This window comes from Arachis hypogaea, chromosome 17, assembly GCF_003086295.3.
Source record: "Arachis hypogaea cultivar Tifrunner chromosome 17, arahy.Tifrunner.gnm2.J5K5, whole genome shotgun sequence".
NCBI classification, from domain to species: domain Eukaryota; kingdom Viridiplantae; phylum Streptophyta; class Magnoliopsida; order Fabales; family Fabaceae; genus Arachis; species Arachis hypogaea.
Window position 1 is genome coordinate 126057134 of NC_092052.1, and position 19006 is coordinate 126076139.

The 19006-nt window shown below is 28.9% G+C and overlaps 2 protein-coding genes across 4 annotated transcripts; one reads left to right on the forward strand and one right to left on the reverse strand.

Annotated features, from left to right (window-relative positions):
• The first annotated feature begins 127 nt into the window (after window positions 1-127).
• LOC112762475 (IAA-amino acid hydrolase ILR1-like 6) lies at window positions 128-8366 on the forward strand. Of its 2 annotated transcripts, XM_072223563.1 has the most exons (6): window positions 128-628; window positions 750-826; window positions 1896-2021; window positions 6895-7209; window positions 7462-7590; window positions 7690-8366. In XM_072223563.1, the coding sequence occupies exons 1-6, from the start codon at window positions 568-570 to the stop codon at window positions 8053-8055; spliced, it is 1074 nt and encodes a 357-aa protein (XP_072079664.1). In that variant the 5' UTR covers window positions 128-567; the 3' UTR covers window positions 8056-8366. The 2 variants fall into 2 exon arrangements, with proteins under 2 accessions (XP_072079664.1, XP_025664101.1); XM_025808316.3 differs by having other exon boundaries at window positions 202-826.
• Window positions 8367-8531: 165 nt separating this feature from the next.
• LOC112762476 (delta-aminolevulinic acid dehydratase, chloroplastic) lies at window positions 8532-12599 on the reverse strand. Of its 2 annotated transcripts, XM_025808318.3 has the most exons (12): window positions 11979-12599; window positions 11738-11849; window positions 11562-11635; window positions 11223-11291; window positions 11061-11144; window positions 10908-10977; window positions 10583-10638; window positions 9973-10094; window positions 9605-9676; window positions 9361-9442; window positions 9186-9263; window positions 8532-8913 (listed from the first exon to the last, which is right to left on the reverse strand). In XM_025808318.3, exons 1-12 carry the CDS (start codon window positions 12315-12317, stop codon window positions 8746-8748), a joined length of 1326 nt encoding a protein of 441 aa, XP_025664103.1. In that variant the 5' UTR covers window positions 12318-12599; the 3' UTR covers window positions 8532-8745. The 2 variants fall into 2 exon arrangements, with proteins under 2 accessions (XP_025664103.1, XP_072079665.1); XM_072223564.1 differs by lacking the exon at window positions 9186-9263 and having other exon boundaries at window positions 8532-8947; window positions 9341-9442.
• Window positions 12600-19006: the final 6407 nt, after the last annotated feature.

Here is a 19006-nt window from a genome sequence, read left to right on the forward strand (position 1 = left end):
CACTCCCCTTTGCAAAAGAGCGGAGAAAGTGGCAGGTCCTTTCTCTGTCTTTCTTCAATGTTCTGTATCACGTGCTTCAATTATCTGTCACCTATATCACTGTAACGAAAATATTAAACAACTCAATAATGATTTAAGAAAAAAAATTCTTATTTTTCTCTCTCTTCTTTATTTATGTTCAGTTTATTTTATAACCACGTGTTAAAATTCTTTTTTATATTTTTTTTTCTTCCTTAATCTTTTCTATATCCTTTTTTCCACCCTCTTACTTATTTCTCACACTCTGTTATTCCCTCCTTCTACTCTGTTTGCAATTCAAACAGAAAACATGAAAATTCTCACTTCTTCAACTTTATTCGTATTAATTTTTCTTTCACCAATAGTTTTATCGGCTAAACAAATTCCTTCTACAGTGTACAATAGTCTCCTGTTCTCAGGCCACAAAGAGAGTGTTCCGCCATCATCTGAAGCCGCCATCAATAAGAGCAACAACGCCACACATCGCACAACAGAATCTGCAGAGGACATCGATGATGGAGAAAACTGTGAATCTTCATGGAATAGGGCATGTTCAGAAGCGGTGCTGAAGGTTGCACGTCAGCCGGAGACAGTGGATTGGCTCCTAAAGGTACGAAGAAGGATCCATCAAAATCCTGAGCTGGCTTTTGAAGAAATCGAAACAAGTTGCTTAATAAGAAAAGAATTGGATCTGATGAGAATTAGTTATCGATATCCACTGGCTAAAACAGGTGTTCGTGCGTGGATCGGCACTAATGGTCCACCTTTTGTTGCCATCAGAGCTGACATGGATGCACTTCCCATACAGGTATCCACAACTTCTATTAGCTTGGACGTTTGGACCATGCTATACCCATGTCTCTTCTCTTAGGTTGTGAGATTATAACTTACCTTTCCCTTAGCGTTATATCAACAACTTTGAGAATGTATAAAAATTTTAAAACAATTTTTAGATATTTCTCTTCAATTATTTAAATTTTTTTATAATATTTGATGGTGGAATTGAAAATAAAAATTATCAAAGCATTAATAATTATACATTTATTATAGTTCTTAACTTTTTTTTTTTTCTAAATTTGGCCCCTTTTTGGTATTATTTACCTTATGTCTTTCTGTTATTCATCTTATATTTTTCTTATAATAATTTTATTTCATTACTTTATTAAAATAATAAAAAATTATAAAAACCTTTTTAACTAAAGATGCTTATTTTTTATAAGATAATGTTTCAAAATTAATGAATATATATGTTTAATATATCGAAATTATCTTCATTATTTTTTTTATTCTGACATGGTACATATGATTGTATCTTTAATTTGTCTTTTTCGCTTGACATAAATGATAAAATCTCAAATATTTTTTAGTATTTTGTCAGATTTTTTGGCCTGTGTGACGTAGATTATGAAACCTTAAAATCTTTTTAGTTTTGTCAGATCTTTTTAAATTTGATGCTATAATTTTTATAATGTACTATGTTGTGTACTATTTTACTCTATCTCTAAGTGTCTTAACAAACAAATTATATTTATAATTTTCTCAATTATATTAAATAAAAAAATATGATTGTATTCGAAATATATTGTGTAAAAAGTAATTATGTCTTATATTACTTGTATTTTTAGACTTTGCATGTTTTTTACTATTCTACTTTGTAAGGTGAATTTGATATAAATAAAAAGGAAAAAAAACTATATATAAATTCAATTTATAAATAATTAAAAAATTAATTTAAAAAATAACAAACAAGAAGAGAAAATACAGTTAGATTTGCACTTCTACTAGTAATTAATTATTGCTTTAATGTTAACGAAAACATTTACCTGAAATTATCAGTATTATTATTAACTGTTCTATAATCTCTTTAACATATACAGGAAGCTGTGGAATGGGAGTACAAATCTAAAGTTGCCGGCAAAATGCATGCTTGTGGACATGATGCACATGTGGCCATGCTTATGGGTGCTGCCAAGATATTGAAAACTCGAGAACATTTGTTGAAGGTTTTTTTCTCGCTCTACTCTTTATCTTATAAAAATGGTCATATGTCCGTCTATTAATTCTTTCTACAGTATTATATGTACATGCACTCAACTTACCTTCTAAGAATGTAATAACTATTAAAAGAGAACATACGTTAAAAAAAAATAAATTTGTAAATTTTTTTTATAAAATTGGTAAATTATATAAGAAACTAAAAAACACAGTAATAAAATTGATATAATATTATAGAAGAAAAATATTTTAATTTTTTATTCTCTCTCAAATCACTCTTTATAATTTATTGGACTCACATGACACATTATTTAATTTAACAATAATTAATTTTTTAAATCACACTTTAGAATAATTCTCATCTTAAAACAAATATATAATACATACCCTACTTTAAAAATATATAATACATTATATATTATACCACCGAAAAAAACATATCTTTATTGTTAATAAATATAAATAATTTAATTTTTATTTTATATACAGAATACATTTATTTAGTATTGTGTATAATAAAAATTCTCCTAACAATAGACCAGATGCTTGTAACTACAATAGAAATGACCTCTTATTTATATTTAAGAAATATCAATAATAATTATGAATTTATCGTTTTGTTCAATTATAAAAAATTAAAAATAAAATCAATTCTATATTTTTATTACAATTTGTCATCATTCAGTACATGTACTCGGTCTCAAAATTTATAGCCAAATGTTAGCAACTTTTTGTTCTTCCATTTATGAGAAACTTGAAGGAATCTTCGCACGCTATATTTGTCCAACTAGCTTTTTGTCATTTTAAAGCTGGATCTCTTTTTACTGTAATATTTATTTTATATTTTTGTTGTCTTTTTCTATTTTAGTGTCATAAAATTTAAATCTAAGTAATTTTTTATTTATGTGTTATTAAATTTTTTACATATCAGATTATTTTTAATAAAATTTTAAATCCAAAACATGATTTATATTAGCAAAAAATGTTTTATTATCATGCCAATTTTAAAGTCTTTAAAATTTTTCAAACAATAACAAGACATTTTATTTGGTTGCTAGTAAATGCAAATTACTTATTTAGTGGTGAATTAAATCTATTTTTTCTTTTCATCAAGAGACAAAGTAATTATGAAAGTTCAATTTGAAGTCCAAGACAAACACTACATGACATACTATAAACTATGAAGGCTTTTCTACTAATTAAACATCTAGAGGGGTGGTTGGTGGTCCCTTTCTCTCTTATTAGTTAGTACATTTTATTTTTCTTTCTCATTTTATGTTAAAGACATTAAACATGAACTTGGTATTAGATCAACTAAAGAAGATTTTTAGAAAATAAAATATTTCTTAAATTTTTTTTTAGGGAGTTTTTGTTTTAATTAATTAATTTGAGATATCAATGTTGTCACAATTTTTGATGGTTGATCATCTTTTTTTGCAATAATTTATTTTTCAAATTATCACTATACTAAGAAATTCATATTACAATGATAATATTTTATTTTTCCAAAGATTGCATTTCATGTGAACAGTACTTTAAATCTTTGGTTGAAGAAATTGTGTGACCATAAAATCTTATAATTATTTTTATACCTTAGATTTTTATTATCCTAGGGTGTTACTGTGTTAGAGTAGCTTTTAAATTGTCTCTTGTGTAATTCCAAGGTTACAAATTGTAGCCTATTTTAAAACCATCTATAACGTGTGATACTGTTCATCACACAATTTTTTATTTTTATTTTTATTCTTAAATCTAAAATGTTTTCTCTCATATCTTACAAGAATTGACAACCAAGAGTTAGTCTTCTGTCATATTATACATTTGGCCTTCTCTTTATATGTAGAAAGAGAAATGATAACCTTGTTGCGTTGATCTTATATTCACCTTAAATAACTAGATATTTGGATTCCCAACATACCGTGCAAGCCAATCAATTATTCATAAAAAAATACACTATACAATCTGAGTAGTTTGTACTAAAGATATTAATGTAAGGTATTTATGTATAGATCTAATATGTATATTTGCGGTGTTTATTCAAGTTCGATTTGAAATTACGATATAGATTCGATTTGTAAGGCTATTAGATCCGTTCGAATTTGATCCGCATATTCGCATATTTGCAAAAATAAAGAAATAAATAAGTAAATATCTTTTTTATATTTTATTTCAACTAATAATTATCATATATGTTGTATTATTTTAATTTATTATTTAAAAAAAGTATGTTTAATATTATTTTAAGAGTAAACATATTTAAAAAATAGAAAAAATGAATTTTATTGATATTTTTTTAATAAAAATAAGCTTTTAAAAATATTTTTATGCTTTGCGGATATATCCGATATCCGATCCGTTTGTGGATCGAATCGGATCCAAACTTAAAAACTGTGGTTATTGGATCCAATATGATCCGATAATTTTAGTGCGAATCAGATTGAAATTTTGGTCATATCCGATCCGATCTAATCTGCGTTCATTAATAATTAATGAATAATTTTAAAAAAGTGATGATGTTATTCTCAAATTTGATATTATCTTAATTTTAAATTATTTAATAATATTATTATTTTTCATAATGATAAAAAAGTTTTTGTTAAAAGTAATTTAATAATAATATATAATAAAAAAATAAAATTTTTTATTTAACTTACTTAACTCGCAAAAAAAAACTATTTCTATCGGCGGATTGAAATTATATTTGTGACCCCGTTCTTAAATTATAAAAGCAGAGTACCTTTCACCAATTGAATTACTATCGTTTAGTAAAAATATTCAATTATTTCTTTACTTAGAAATTTATTGAAAAGTTATCTATTTATAATTATATTTAATTTAATAATTTATGATGTATGAACACTGATATAGATATAATATGATACAGGATATGCGAATTTTTAATTTTTATAAGACACAAAAATACTGTATACATATAAAATATAAAATATTTTTTAGATAAATTGTAATAATATTTTGATATTTTACTAATATTAAAATATAAATTAACTTTTTAATTATTTTTAATATCTTTTTTTATGATATAAAGTATTTAAAATATTTTATTTATTTAATACTTAATAATATATATTATTTTTAAATTCATTTCAAGAGTATATGTTAAGAATAAGATTGGACACGTCAACATATGATGGTATTTAAGTGTGTCTAAACGTGTCCGAATTATTTATTTTAATTTTTTATTAAGACACATTTAGACAAAAATATGCGTGTCGAACAAATATTAAGGAGTGTCATGTCTAAAATGTTCAACACCCAGACACAACAAATAAAAAAATATCCGTATTTTATAATTAATAACTTTTTTTTTCAAAAATTAAGAAAACCTATCCTAAGATGGTATCTACCACATTAAATAAAGTTTGTTTGGTTTTATTGGTTTGAGAACACGTGATTGAATATGATGAACTACCCCGCAGTTTTTCTCTCGATTAAAGGGAAAGTTGACTCTTGATTGCACCAGAAATGTAACCTTGACGAGCATAAAACTTTTCTGTGCATTCTGACATTATAGGGAATACATACATATTTAGGAGCATGCCTTGTGTTTGTTCCAATGGAATCTAGGATTGTACTTGAACAAATATGTTTTTTTTTTTTTCTTTTTTACATCAAATTTTAAACTTCTTTAAATTTACTTAAAATTGCATAGATTTAATGAGAAAAATCGAATTTGTAACCATCAAATGTGGATATTTACATTTTTCAACTTGATATATTATTTTCAGTTAAATAAAATGACATTATTAATTTAAAATTGACTATTCAAAAGTTTTTTAATAGCTATTTGTTTGAATAAATACAGTGAGACATTACTATAGGGTGTTCAGTGTTGTCAATAGAATGGTATCTGGTCCACTACTACTTGCTCATTAGAATTAGCATGTGATTGGACAACGTGGGTTGGTGTTTTCTTTTTTGGTGATTGATATGATACTTAAAAATATTTAAAATTTATTATAAAAAATTTACTTTCTTTCTTTTCATGCTACCACTAAAATTAATGCCAAGTAGTACTAACACAACAGTAGAGTATGGTAATGTGTAGTGAATAACTGAATGGTAAAAGGTGTGTCAGGTTTCACAAGTCTTCCATAGACTAGAGTGTAGATTATTCTCCACACCTGAAGCTATTGTAAACTTTGTTGGTTTCAGGAGATTTACACATTTTGGAGGGTTAATATTTAAAACGGTAATTAAATTGGTTCTTCCACTAATTATATGATGTGTCTTAAAATAATTATGCGATATTTACTTAAACGAATTAGTAAATTAACTACTAGATCAATTTGAACTGATTATGCTGATGTTATTATCTAAGGGATAAAAGAGACAAATCTATTCTATTATTATACTTTTTATGAATTAATTTAAAATATTTGATCTTTTGAAAATAGAATTTACACATGCTTCAGATCTATGAGTGTGGATTTATTTTTTTAATATTTTTTTAAAAAAAAATTTATAAAAAATAAAAAGTGAAAATGAAAAATAAAATTTTATTTTTTTATTCTTGTAATAAAATTTTAAAAACAAAAAATGAAAAACAAAAATGAAAACTATAACCACATGTAACTAAATAAATAGACACTAAATTTTTAGTTTTAAATGCATTAAATAAATTTGGTTTTTTTTTTCTTGAATCCCTATTCTCGATCAGTGCAGAAGAACTTTATATACAATAATATTCACTCAATTCCATTTTTTTGTTTGTACAGTTGCTAGTAATTTGAATATTTATTGAGGGATTTGAAACCATTAACGGAGAACATACATATGGTTTCTCATTTGGAAATTAGTGTGTAGCTTGTCTGTTTGTCCCATTTTCACAATTGACCCTACCAGGCCTTGCTCTTATGGCAGGGAACAGTAATTCTGATATTCCAACCAGCGGAGGAAGCTGGAAATGGTGCAAAGAGAATGATACAAGATGGTGCATTGGAGGATGTTGAGGCTATATTTGCAGTTCATGTATCCCATCAGCATCCAACCGCTATTATTGGGTCCAGGCCCGGCCCATTGCTGGCTGGCTGTGGGTTTTTTAGAGCCGTGATCACAGGGAAAAAGGCCCTCGCCGGCGATCCACACCACTCGATCGATCCGGTTTTGGCCGGTTCAGCCGCTGTGATCAGCTTGCAGGGTATTGTCTCCCGCGAATCCAATCCCTTGGATTCACAGGTACGGCCTCATATATTTAGTAGATCAACCTCTTCTAAAGTTAGAAAATTAGTAAAATAAGAAAATGAAAATCTAACCATCCTTGAATCAAAATAGTGAGACTCACATACAATAAAAATTATAAATTAAATAATGATAACTATTTAACTACTTACTTTATTACTTTATTACTTTACAATTGTCTTCACTTTAGAGGATTTTTTCTTTCCATATTTGGTATATACTAAGAACTTAGCCCCATTTGCAATTTAGGTTGTTTCTGTGACTTCATTCAATGGCGGCAACAATCTTGATATGATACCAGACACAGTGGTTCTTGGTGGAACTTTCAGAGCTTTCTCTAACACCAGCTTTTATCAACTACTTGAAAGAATTGAGCAGGTTAATAGCAACTTACATTGTGTTATATACTAAATTGAATAAATACACATATATAGCTAAGCTGGAATGAAATCCTATTATTATTGTTGTCTCAAACAGGTGATTGTGGAACAAGCTGGTGTGTATAGATGCTCTGCAGAGGTTGACTTCTTTGAAAAGGAGTACACCATATATCCTCCAACAGTCAATGATGACAAAATGTATGAGCATGTGAAGAAGGTTTCCATTGATTTGCTGGGTCAAACGAATTTCAAGGTAGTTCCACCCATGATGGGTGCTGAAGATTTCTCATTCTACTCCCAGGTGGTCCCTGCAGCATTCTTCTACATAGGGATAAGGAATGAGACATTGGGGTCTACTCACACAGGACACTCCCCACATTTCATGATTGATGAAGATGTTCTACCAATAGGTGCAGCAGCACATGCCACCATTGCAGAGAGGTTCCTCATTGAGTATGGGTGAAGTTAATAATAAAAAAGTCATGCTGGGAAAAATGGGAATGAATGAATATTCTTCTCACTTCTCAGTTCTCACACTCTCCACTCAACTTGGTACAAAATTTGGTAGACACAAGTTTTATCCGTCCCCCCCTCATATTCCCTATATTTATTTGTTGCTTTGAGTTAAGGAATGTAGAGGCAAGGCTCATAAATGATAACAAAAATAGAGTGCGCCAGAATTTTATACAAGTTTGGGTTGCGTTTTTGGAGGCAGATAGATATGTATGTGCACGAGTATAAATAAAATAATAATAATAATTTAGCTTCAGGAAATCTGTGAATTCTTGTTTTTATAAAATTGGCGTTACGTTGAACCCTTTTATCGATTTTATTGCATCAAAAGCAAGTCACTATCTACATTATTGAAACAACACGAGAAAATCATGAGCTTCCATTTTAACAAGTTCAACACGGTAAAATGCATTCAAGAAGAGCAGGTAGGAGAATGGAAGACTCGTTAGGAACATTAGCTTCTCGACATATAGTTCGTTTCAGTACCACAACACACTACATTTTTCACTTCAGCGCATCCTTTATCATACAACAACGGGTTGGCAATGGAGATGAAAAGCATTTAGACAAAAACCGGCATACAGTTACGCTTTCCGTCCGCCTTCTAGAATGAACTATCCCCTACATATTTTGAACAATTTTACCTCTTCTCTCCACATAAACTTCTGGCAGCTTGAAGAGCAAAATAGGTCAAGATGATGTCAGCACCAGCCCGCCGGAGGCACAATAATGACTCCATCATAACCTTTTCTTCATCAATCATTTTCAGAGCACCACCAGCTTTTATCATTGAGTACTCACCAGAAACCTGCAACACATAAAGATTGTTAGATAAATAAGTACTCAATTATTCCACGAAAAATTGGACGACTTAGAATTTGATAAGATATAGTAGCATTACTGCATTGCAGTAACTGTTAAAACAAAACAAGAGTAGAGCGCTAAACAAGTATCAAAGCATGGTGTTATTTTTGTCGAGGAATACTAGAGGGCAATCAAAATTTATTATTTTTAGTATTTCTGATGACCCTCTAGTATTTCTCATTTTTGTCAAGTGCTAGTGTAAGCCAAAGAAGAAACCTGGTATGCTGCAATTGGCAAAGGAGAATTATCCCTCAGAAGCCTTATGATATCCAAATAAGGAAGACCAGGCTTCACCTGGAAACCAATATTTTCAAGTTAGAAAATGGTATACGAAAAACGTGCAGTGTTTCATTCTTGTAATGATCATGCACACACAAATAAGGGAACCAACCAAGAGAATATCAGCTCCTTCAGATTCATCTTCCCGCATCTCAGTCAGAGCCTCTCTGTAATTTGCTGGATTCATCTGATAACTTTTGTCCACAAGGCCATATTTATAAGCAAAGTATCAATTAATCATGTTAAATTGATTACATATATGGCTGTAAGTTGAGGAGGAGGATTGAGAGGGGAGGAGGATTGGGGGTAAGTAAAAAATAAATAACAAAAAGTTGAAAGTTGAAGTTAACACAGACGTTTTCTTGTCTCCAAACCGAGGGTTGGAGTCCAGCGCTTCTCTAAATGGGCCATAAAATGAGCTTGCATACCTGTTGGTACATGCACATTTTAGGACAGTGAGTTGAACAGACAATATAGATCTACCAATTGGTACTATATCTAAACCCTTCATAAACACATTTGAATAAGAATTATAACAGATCAATGACACAATGGATACTCACCCTAAGTACATACTAATTTTGAATTATCTCTGTTTTTCTTCCCTAAAATTTTGAGATGTACTTGTACATATTTGAAATTAACTAAACCTTCAGAAATTTCAAATGCAACATGGCACAGAAAGAAGATATGACAAGGGGAAAAGAATAAGTAGTCAAAATACTTTGCTGTGTAGGACATTATAGAAACATGATGAAAGCCTTCAGCATCAAGAGCTGCTCGCATTGCTCCCACCCGACCATCCATCATATCACTAGGACTGACAACATCTGCTCCAGCTCGGGCCTTTTTGCACAGTCAATAAAGACAAAGAGATTGGAAAAAATATGTTAGTGGGTTTATAGAAGTACGAAAGGAACCCTTGGAAGTTAAGAAAAAAGCATATGAAATCCGAAAGTACCAATTCTCAACCATTAACCTCCACGCAATATTAACTTTTTTACCAGTGATACACCTATTAAATTAAATGGATAGGAGAGTAGATGGAAAGAAGACTACTAGTACTATGAGAGAGGATTAGTAGTGATGATATTATTGCAAAATACACCAAAATTGTTCTCCCTCTAACATTGAGACTATCATAATCATTTCGGTAATCCATGTGTGTATTTAAAGCTAGATAGTTATTTGAGAACGATGGGAATAATACTGGTTTGCTACTACTATATTTGGCATCAGCTCTTTCCTCTTTCATTTTAAAACATTGAGAAACTATCATCCTCATTACATGATCAAAATTTGAAAGTGAACCAATTAGAATGCAGTCATATTACCTGGGATACAGCTTGTTTGCATAATTGATGAACAGTCTCATCATTCATAATAACTCCTACAAGATATCAAAGATAGTAATTATGATTAGTACTTTAAGTGTTCATGTTTCAGAGGGTTTGTTTTATGAATTATCAAGTCAATCATGTTTACTAATAGCATTTAAGTATTTAACACATATATCCTTCATGGCATCTGGTTCCTAAGATGGCAGAAGAAACATATTAGGTTTTAATATTGAGACAATCCTTTTTTGATTAAAAAAAAAAAAAAAGAGAATCTAATTAAACAACTATAGGTTTTATTTTTCTCAAGAAAAACTCTTACCATCCTCTCTAACTATACCATCATGCCCATCTGATGAATAAGGATCTAGTGCAACATCTGTATAGATAACCTGAAAAAAGTTTGATAAGGATATTATTGGCTTAACTCTCTACAAGCACCAGAAAATATTAACCTCAAATTATGTTCACTTACAAGGTCTGGAAACTTATCCTTGAGCAAACGTATTGACCGAGGCACTAAACCATTATCATTGTATGCTTCATTCCCTGTGGGAGACTATAAGGAAAAAATCTGTCATACAGGGCTGAAATCACACTACAGAAAATCTACAGTATGTAAGTAACAGAATAGAACCTTCAAGGCATCTGGAATTTTAGGAAAAAGCACCACACTATTAACACCAACATCCCGTGCCTTTGCAACCTGAAGAGATGGCAAGCACAATGTCATCATCAACCATGCAGTTTGCAAATATAAATTAGAAGAGCATTATATGGCAAAGTAAGCAATGTAACAGGGCAGATTCAGGACTGGAAGTAGAATACTGAAACAAAACTGGCAAGTTCCTCCCAGCCTAGATATTTAAAGAAACAATTAAATCTGTCTAAACGTCTTGAACATAATTAAACAGCTTCAAACTTCTGATAAGTAACTCAAATAAATGAGGAGATAACAACAAGGGCAAATAACAACCTCTTGCACAAGTCCATGCCTCCATCCAAGCCTATAGCATCCCGGCATAGCCCCAATTGGAGTGTCCTCCTCACCTGCAAGTTCAATTGTACCAATCAAAACAGCTCCAGCATAGCATATTACACTACCTCCACTACACATGAACAATGCATAAAACAAGTAAAAACAAGACCAACCTTCATGAATGAAAAGTGGATACACGAAATTCGCAGGCGATATTGTCGTCTCCTGAAATGCTTCCCTCAGCGCCGGCGTCCTCCGGTTGCGGCGAGGACGCCTGTTAAGTGGCTGATACAAAATCAAATCAAATCAAATCAATTGCTTAACTCAACAAGTTTTTCTAAATCATCAGCAAGAATGCGCAAGGCTAAAGTCAACACATTTGGTTCCTATTCGAAAATTGAATCGGAGACTCACAAGTGAAGGGACGACGGGAGTTCCAACCGGAGAAGCCGGTTTAGGGGGAACCGGAGGTGCCTCCGGGACGTTACCGGCAACAACGGCGGCTTCGCATTCGGCGTCGGAGAGGCCAAGCTTGTGGAGTGGACCCGCTTGGTTACCGTTGTGGGAATCACTTGCTCTAACGGCGAAGAGGTGGAGAGGGCGAAGAAGGTTGGTTGAAGTGGTGCGGTTAGAAGAGAGCTTCAAATTGGAAGGTTGGGTGGGCCTGAGACCAATGTATCCGTGGGAATCGAAAGAAGAAGAAGGGTTGATGATGGTGAATTGGGCGTTAGCGATGGCTGAAGCCATTAGCATCAAGAAATGTCAGCTGAAAATCTCAGCTTTCTGGGTAACTTATTATCGAATAGAGAATAGAGGGAGCCAATCAAAACATTGCTCAGCTCCAACACACACCCCAACGGGATCCACCTAACCGCCTACACTCTATTTCTTTATTCATTTAATTTTTTTTAAAATCATTAATATTAACTTGAATGGAAAATGAATATAAAAAATTAATCATTATTTTTTATGTTTTTCAATATACTATTGTAGAACCCTACAAGTATATAACTCGACCTGTCCAGGTTCGAGCTCACTTTCGTTCAAGATGGATGAGTTATATTTAAGGTGAATTCTATGGTATAAAAAAAAGAAAAAAATTATACATGTAAATTTGTGTTGTCACAAAAAATAGTTGGTATGTGTCCTTAAAAAAAGAAGACAAAGTCTGTTGCATAGTTGTAAAAATTGGATCGGATGGGCGACTGAAAAATCAGTAAATCGGATCCTATATCGGTTCGGTCCGAGGTTAGGACCATTTAAGGTAGAGAATCAGAATGAACCGATTGAACCGTAACGAATCAGTTAAAATCGGCTAAATCCGGTGAAAATCGGACCGAACCAAACCGTTTGGTCCCAATTGAAGGCGAAGCTACAGTTTTGAAAAATTTTTCAAAATAGCTGTCATTGGTTCGAACTGCTCACTCCAGAGTTGCAAGAAAGACAATCTTACCACCAAGCTAAATTGCTTCTTACTAATATATATCCAAATTATAATATATATAGCAATTTTCTATTTATTTATATTCAATTAATTTTAATTTTAAAGTCATGAATTTTTAAATTAATTATATTTTATTTAACTATAAATTTTATTAATATATATATATATATATAAGATAAGAAAAATTATTAATCATAATTTATTTTTTCTTTTCATGATTATATGATATCTATTAATATTATTTTTTCAATAAATACTTGTAGTATATAATAATAGGTAAAGACTCACATGCAGTTGTCTTCATATGAAGTTGATAGTTGAAAATCGCTAGATGATATTTAGTTAAACTTATCAAATTATCTAACTGTTTTTAAATACCAACTTCACATGAAAATTAACTATATGTAAGTTTTTACTTATAATAATATAATAATACAATAAATATAAATTAATTAATAAAGTATTAAAATTTGAAAATGATAATTATTTTTATAAAAATAAAATAAAAATACTTATAATAAAAAAAATAATTAAATTTTACATAATTATTTAATTATATCGGATTAACCAATTTGATAAGTAACCCACCGGTTGAACTAGTAATCCAGTGACATAGTAATTTTATCGGTTCGATCATCGGTTCGATTCTGACAACTATGATATGTTGTTTTATAGGTGAGATGCAACTTTAAAAGTGGGGTACAAAAACTTTTTCTCTCTTTCATATGAGAGTTTTAATGCTTAGCTTAAATAATTATATTTATCATGATTAATTATAATGTGTTAGAATTTTTTTTGTTTTTGCACAAAAGAAAGTATTTTGGGTTGAAGTCACGTTTTTTTGTTATTGCTCCATAAATCTTAAAGCACATTTTTTCATTTTATCACACAATTTTAATTTATTGAAACAAATATCCATTAGTACATATTTATACGAGTTAATTTTAATTTTATTCTTAACTAAAAAATATATAATAACAAAATAATATCTTAAAATTTGAAAATTATTTTTTAATTTATCGGTTAAATTTTAGTATAATATTTTCATTCTTATATATCTACAAGTATTTTATAAAAGAATAATTTTATTTTTTAATAATAAAGATAAATTTTATGTTTTTAAATAATAATAGTAATATAATCATTTTTTTTTCTCTATAATTTGTTTCAAAGGGAAATTGATTCTTTAACTTTATTTTATAATAAAGTTAAATGAATGGTAGCTAATCAAAATTAGTTTTCAGCTTTTTTTTTTTCTCCCAAATTTGTAAAATCCAATATAATAAAAATTACTCTTTTTTAATAGAATAATTAATAAAATCAACCCATTCTAAATAATTTTTATAAAAATTAAAAATATATAGGAGTTAATTATCATAGAGAAATCACTAGTAAGAATAGTAACTGTACTTGGGAAATAAATTTTTCATTTTTTTAAATAAATATGATAAAGTGTAATATTCTATTATGCAATTTTAAATAAAATAGAAAAAATATAAAAGAGTATATTATGTAATAAAAAATACACTTAACAATTAATAATATCAATAAAAAAATAGAGAAGATTTACTTTTATTTTCCACTGCAATAATAATGAATATTACATATTAAATGGGTGAATAGTATGCATAGTATTATAAGCTCATGAACTCATAAACTCATTTAAGTCTTTTGTATTTCTCTTTGTAAAATAATCCAAATACGAGAAAAAATCAGTACACAACACTATTATGTTAAAATAATTAATCATCTTAAATATAATTAATCAGTCTGACTATTAAAATTCTCACGTGTAACAGAGAGAAGGTCCTATAAAATTGCATCTCACCTTTAAAATGATAGATCTTATATTTTTATTGGAGGGACACTTGGCAATCATTTATTAAGACAACACAAATTTATAGGTATAGAAAATTTTTGAGTAATCACCTAAATCAATTAATCCTCAAGGTTTTATTTTGGCAGATAAATCAGTTCTAGTTCATTTTTCGGACAAAGTAATTATCCAAATTAGTCCCCAAAAATTTTAAAAACAGACATTTTAGTCCCCAAGAAAAATAAATTAGGGACTGATTTGTCCGCCAAAGTAAAATCTTGGAAATTGATCTGTGTATTAATTTTTCTTGAGGACTAAAATATCCGCTTTTAAAATTCTTGGAGACTGATTTAGATAATTACTCAAAATGTTTTCTATTTACACCATAATATTTACCATACTTTAATTATAGAAAAAAATACGAAAGAAGAATATAATATATACAAAATAATTTGCGTTCTTTTTAAGACTTCTATCTTTATATAGACATATAGTGTATCTTTTTAAATGTTGTATAATTAATTATCATTTTGATCTGATATTCTCTTGACTAAGCATAATGTTAAGTTTTATTATAATAGTATCTTTTGTGCCAGCTTTTGTAATGGCAATGATTATTTATCTAAATTTATTAATTTAACTGATTTATAAAGTAGTTAATAACGAAGTATAATGAATAGATCACTATCAAAAATGAATTTACAAAAATTATTTGTGAATAAAAATAATTTTGAAGAGTAAAAACAAGAATATATTTAAAAAAAATAAATAAAATATAACAAAATTAATTAATTAGAAAATATTTTAACAAAATCATCCAAATTTATTAATATACATTGTTTTATAGGGGTTTTTTTTGGTGACATGTTTTGTAGTTTATTGTTATATTTTCCTATTATGGAAGAAACTCAAAGCCCAACAAAACCGAGGTCAATAAATGGGCTCAAATGACGAGATCCAACTATGCAATCTTGCAAACAGGCATTTTTGAAGGATAAACCCCAGGACCAAAAACAAAGAACACATTAAAAAAAAAAAAGAGCAATCTGGTAGGAGAGAGATTCAAGAGATAAAAAATTTTCTTTAACCAATTCCATATAAGTGAAATTTTGAACATGCATGCTTGGTGGAAGTGAAATCCAACAATATCAATTCACATAATTTTATGTATAATTAAGTTTGAGCCACTAATTGTATGAAAAAAGTGGTTAAAACTTGAGGAATTCGAGCAAACAACGTTATACTGTTAACAAAAAGTTCTTAGGCTCGAATATGATGGTTCTGTGAGTGGCTTATTTCTTTTGACCCTGATCTTTTTTTACCGACGTACGACATGTGTATAGTCTTCGATCGTTCCCAGGGCGGCACTTAGTCAAGGATTTGATTGGAAAGTGGGGTCATGTCAATGCACATGAACTCGTGAATTTTCACGCTTGAAATCTTTGATGCTTATGATAATTATGGAGAATTAAACTAACGACATATGTCATATATTGCTATGATGATATGGCTCATAAGCTATGGTAAAGGCAATCACGGATTTAAACAAGATATATACTATCTAATTGATTGGAGATAAAGGAGAAATTAAACTTCTTTAAAATCTTTTTCCTACTGTTCAGTCTCTCTCACATGGTAATTATAAAGTTCATATAAATTATGGTCCCACTAAATAGTAGTAAATCTATACAATATATTTATAATTAAATAAATGATTAAATTAATTTTTAAAAGATTATTCATTTGTTAAATTAGTTTTTAAAATATTTTTTTAATTAAATTTATTTTTTAAAGATTTTAAATTAGTTATTTTAGTTTTTTTATCACTTCCGTTACTACTAACGTTAAAATTTGTTGATGTAAAATTAGATCAAACAAAGCTTAAATTGAGATATTTTAATACCTTAATTTTTTTTAATTAAATTTTGATTTGACCTAATTTTATAAAATTATCATGTTAATAGTCAATTAAAATTCTTATGTGTATATTGTAGTATCACTTAACATGTTACATTAATAAATTTTGATACCACTAATAAAAAATAACAGAAAAACTAATGTAATTAATTAAAAATTTTTAAAAAATAAATTTAATTAAAAAATGATCAAAAATTAATTTTAAAAACAAATAATATTTTAAGAACGAATTTAACTATTTACCTCTTCATAATTCATATAGCAGTCTTAAGAAGGAATAAATGAGTTATGTACCAAGATTTTAAGAGTATGTGCTTCTTAAATTCGATATGTGTAGGTACCGCACCATTATTATTTTTTTGGTTTGGTTACATTACATATATATCAGTCAGCTTTATCTTGAGCAAGTTCATTTATAGAAAAACTTTCAACGAAACTGATTCACGAAGTAGAACAGCTCCATTAAGCACGTCTTTTGTATGGAGGAGCTTTGAATGAAATAATTATCTTTCACTGTGTTACAACTTCATTTTTGTCTCCACCAAAAGTGTTCGGTTCAATAATGAATCGGTTGCACTCTCCACGAAAAGAGAAAGAGAAAAAAAAACGGGGGGAGGGGGTGGATTTACAGATTTGTCTCCAATTTTCCTTTTTAACTTGCAATTTAATTATCAAAAACCAAATTCTTGATCTAATGTATCAAACTTTCTCTCATTAATGTATTATCAATAGAGGTCCAACAACTTTTGTGTTTTGTAACTATTAATTGGCCATCAATAATCTTTTTAATAGTGTGAGATTACATTCAATGGTAGAAGATCACTCACTTTTTTCTTGATAGTTAAGTGCTGGCCACAAAACACAAAAATTGCTGGCTTCCTAAACTTTTTCTTATCGAATATAATTGTCTTTGTAACAGAATAAATATATTTTTTTGGAAAAGAAGACAATTAACTATACAATTTTTCTCCAAGGTAATATAATTGTATTTCAATATGAGAAAAAAAAATAGAATTGTCTAAAGAGAAAAAGCGGTTTTAATTTTAACAAAATAGTAGTGAATTATGGTGGTTGCAATGCAAATCCTAACTTGTCCTTGCAATATATATATGTGGTTAGCTTTATTAATTTTAGTTTAAATACATTATACATATACATACATACATAATATCCAAAAAGAAAAGGCAATTATACAACCTGAATAACAAGAAAGTTCAAAGCAATATAAACACCATATTATATTACCATATATCAAGCATATGGATTGTTGGCTTATAGGGTTATGAAGATAGATCATATCAATGTAACTCCAAATCCCAATGGAAAAAATCTATTATTAAATATAAAACCATTGTCCCTTGACTAGCAAAAAGAAACAAAATACGAATAATAATATCATATATATATTTCAAACTTTTTTTAGGTATACAAAAATTTAGATTAATATTTTAAGGTACAAAATTGCATTTTTTTTCTGTAAAAAAGAAATATATTACAGGAACAAAATGAGAAGAAATGGAAATCTCCCTAATCACCGCCGCTGTTAACTTCTCATCAAGAAGGGAAATCCGTATGCGTAGCCCCATTTGTAAAAATTTAGATTAATTTGACATCAATAAATTTATTAAAGTCAATAGAACATTTTCCAAACTCAAAATACTTACATAAATATTTACAAATTCTTTAAAAAGTGGATTTAAAATCATGTCTTTATAAGATATGTTGAAAACTTTTACTACATGCGTCACTATTCCTCTTTAGCAAATTCATGATTTTAACTACTCTATAGTTTACTTTTGATGTTTTTTCTTTTTATTATATATCGGTGTCACGTTTTTGTATCGTGTGACAGCAGTTTGTATAAAGCCGAAGCCTTTTGCAGTGACAACAGTGTTTCTTTGCTATTAAGCCTATTATACATACCAAGTTGAGTTCTATATATATACTTACGTGTAGGTTAAATTCAATTATTAAAATTAGTTATTTATATAAAATATATATTAAAAATAAATTAAATAATATATATTTATACATAAATATATAATAATTAATTTTAATATATATATAATATTTTTTTTGTATATATATATATGTGGCGTGCTTTAATTTGTCAAAGATCCAGACACAAGGATCTTGAATGATCATGCTTAACTTGACAAAAGCACATCAATTTGTCCCATGAAAAGGATAGGGTTTGTTCATGCCCTATTCCAAATAAAGTGGGATTGAGGCATGCGCAATATTCATATTATTTTTAATTTTTAC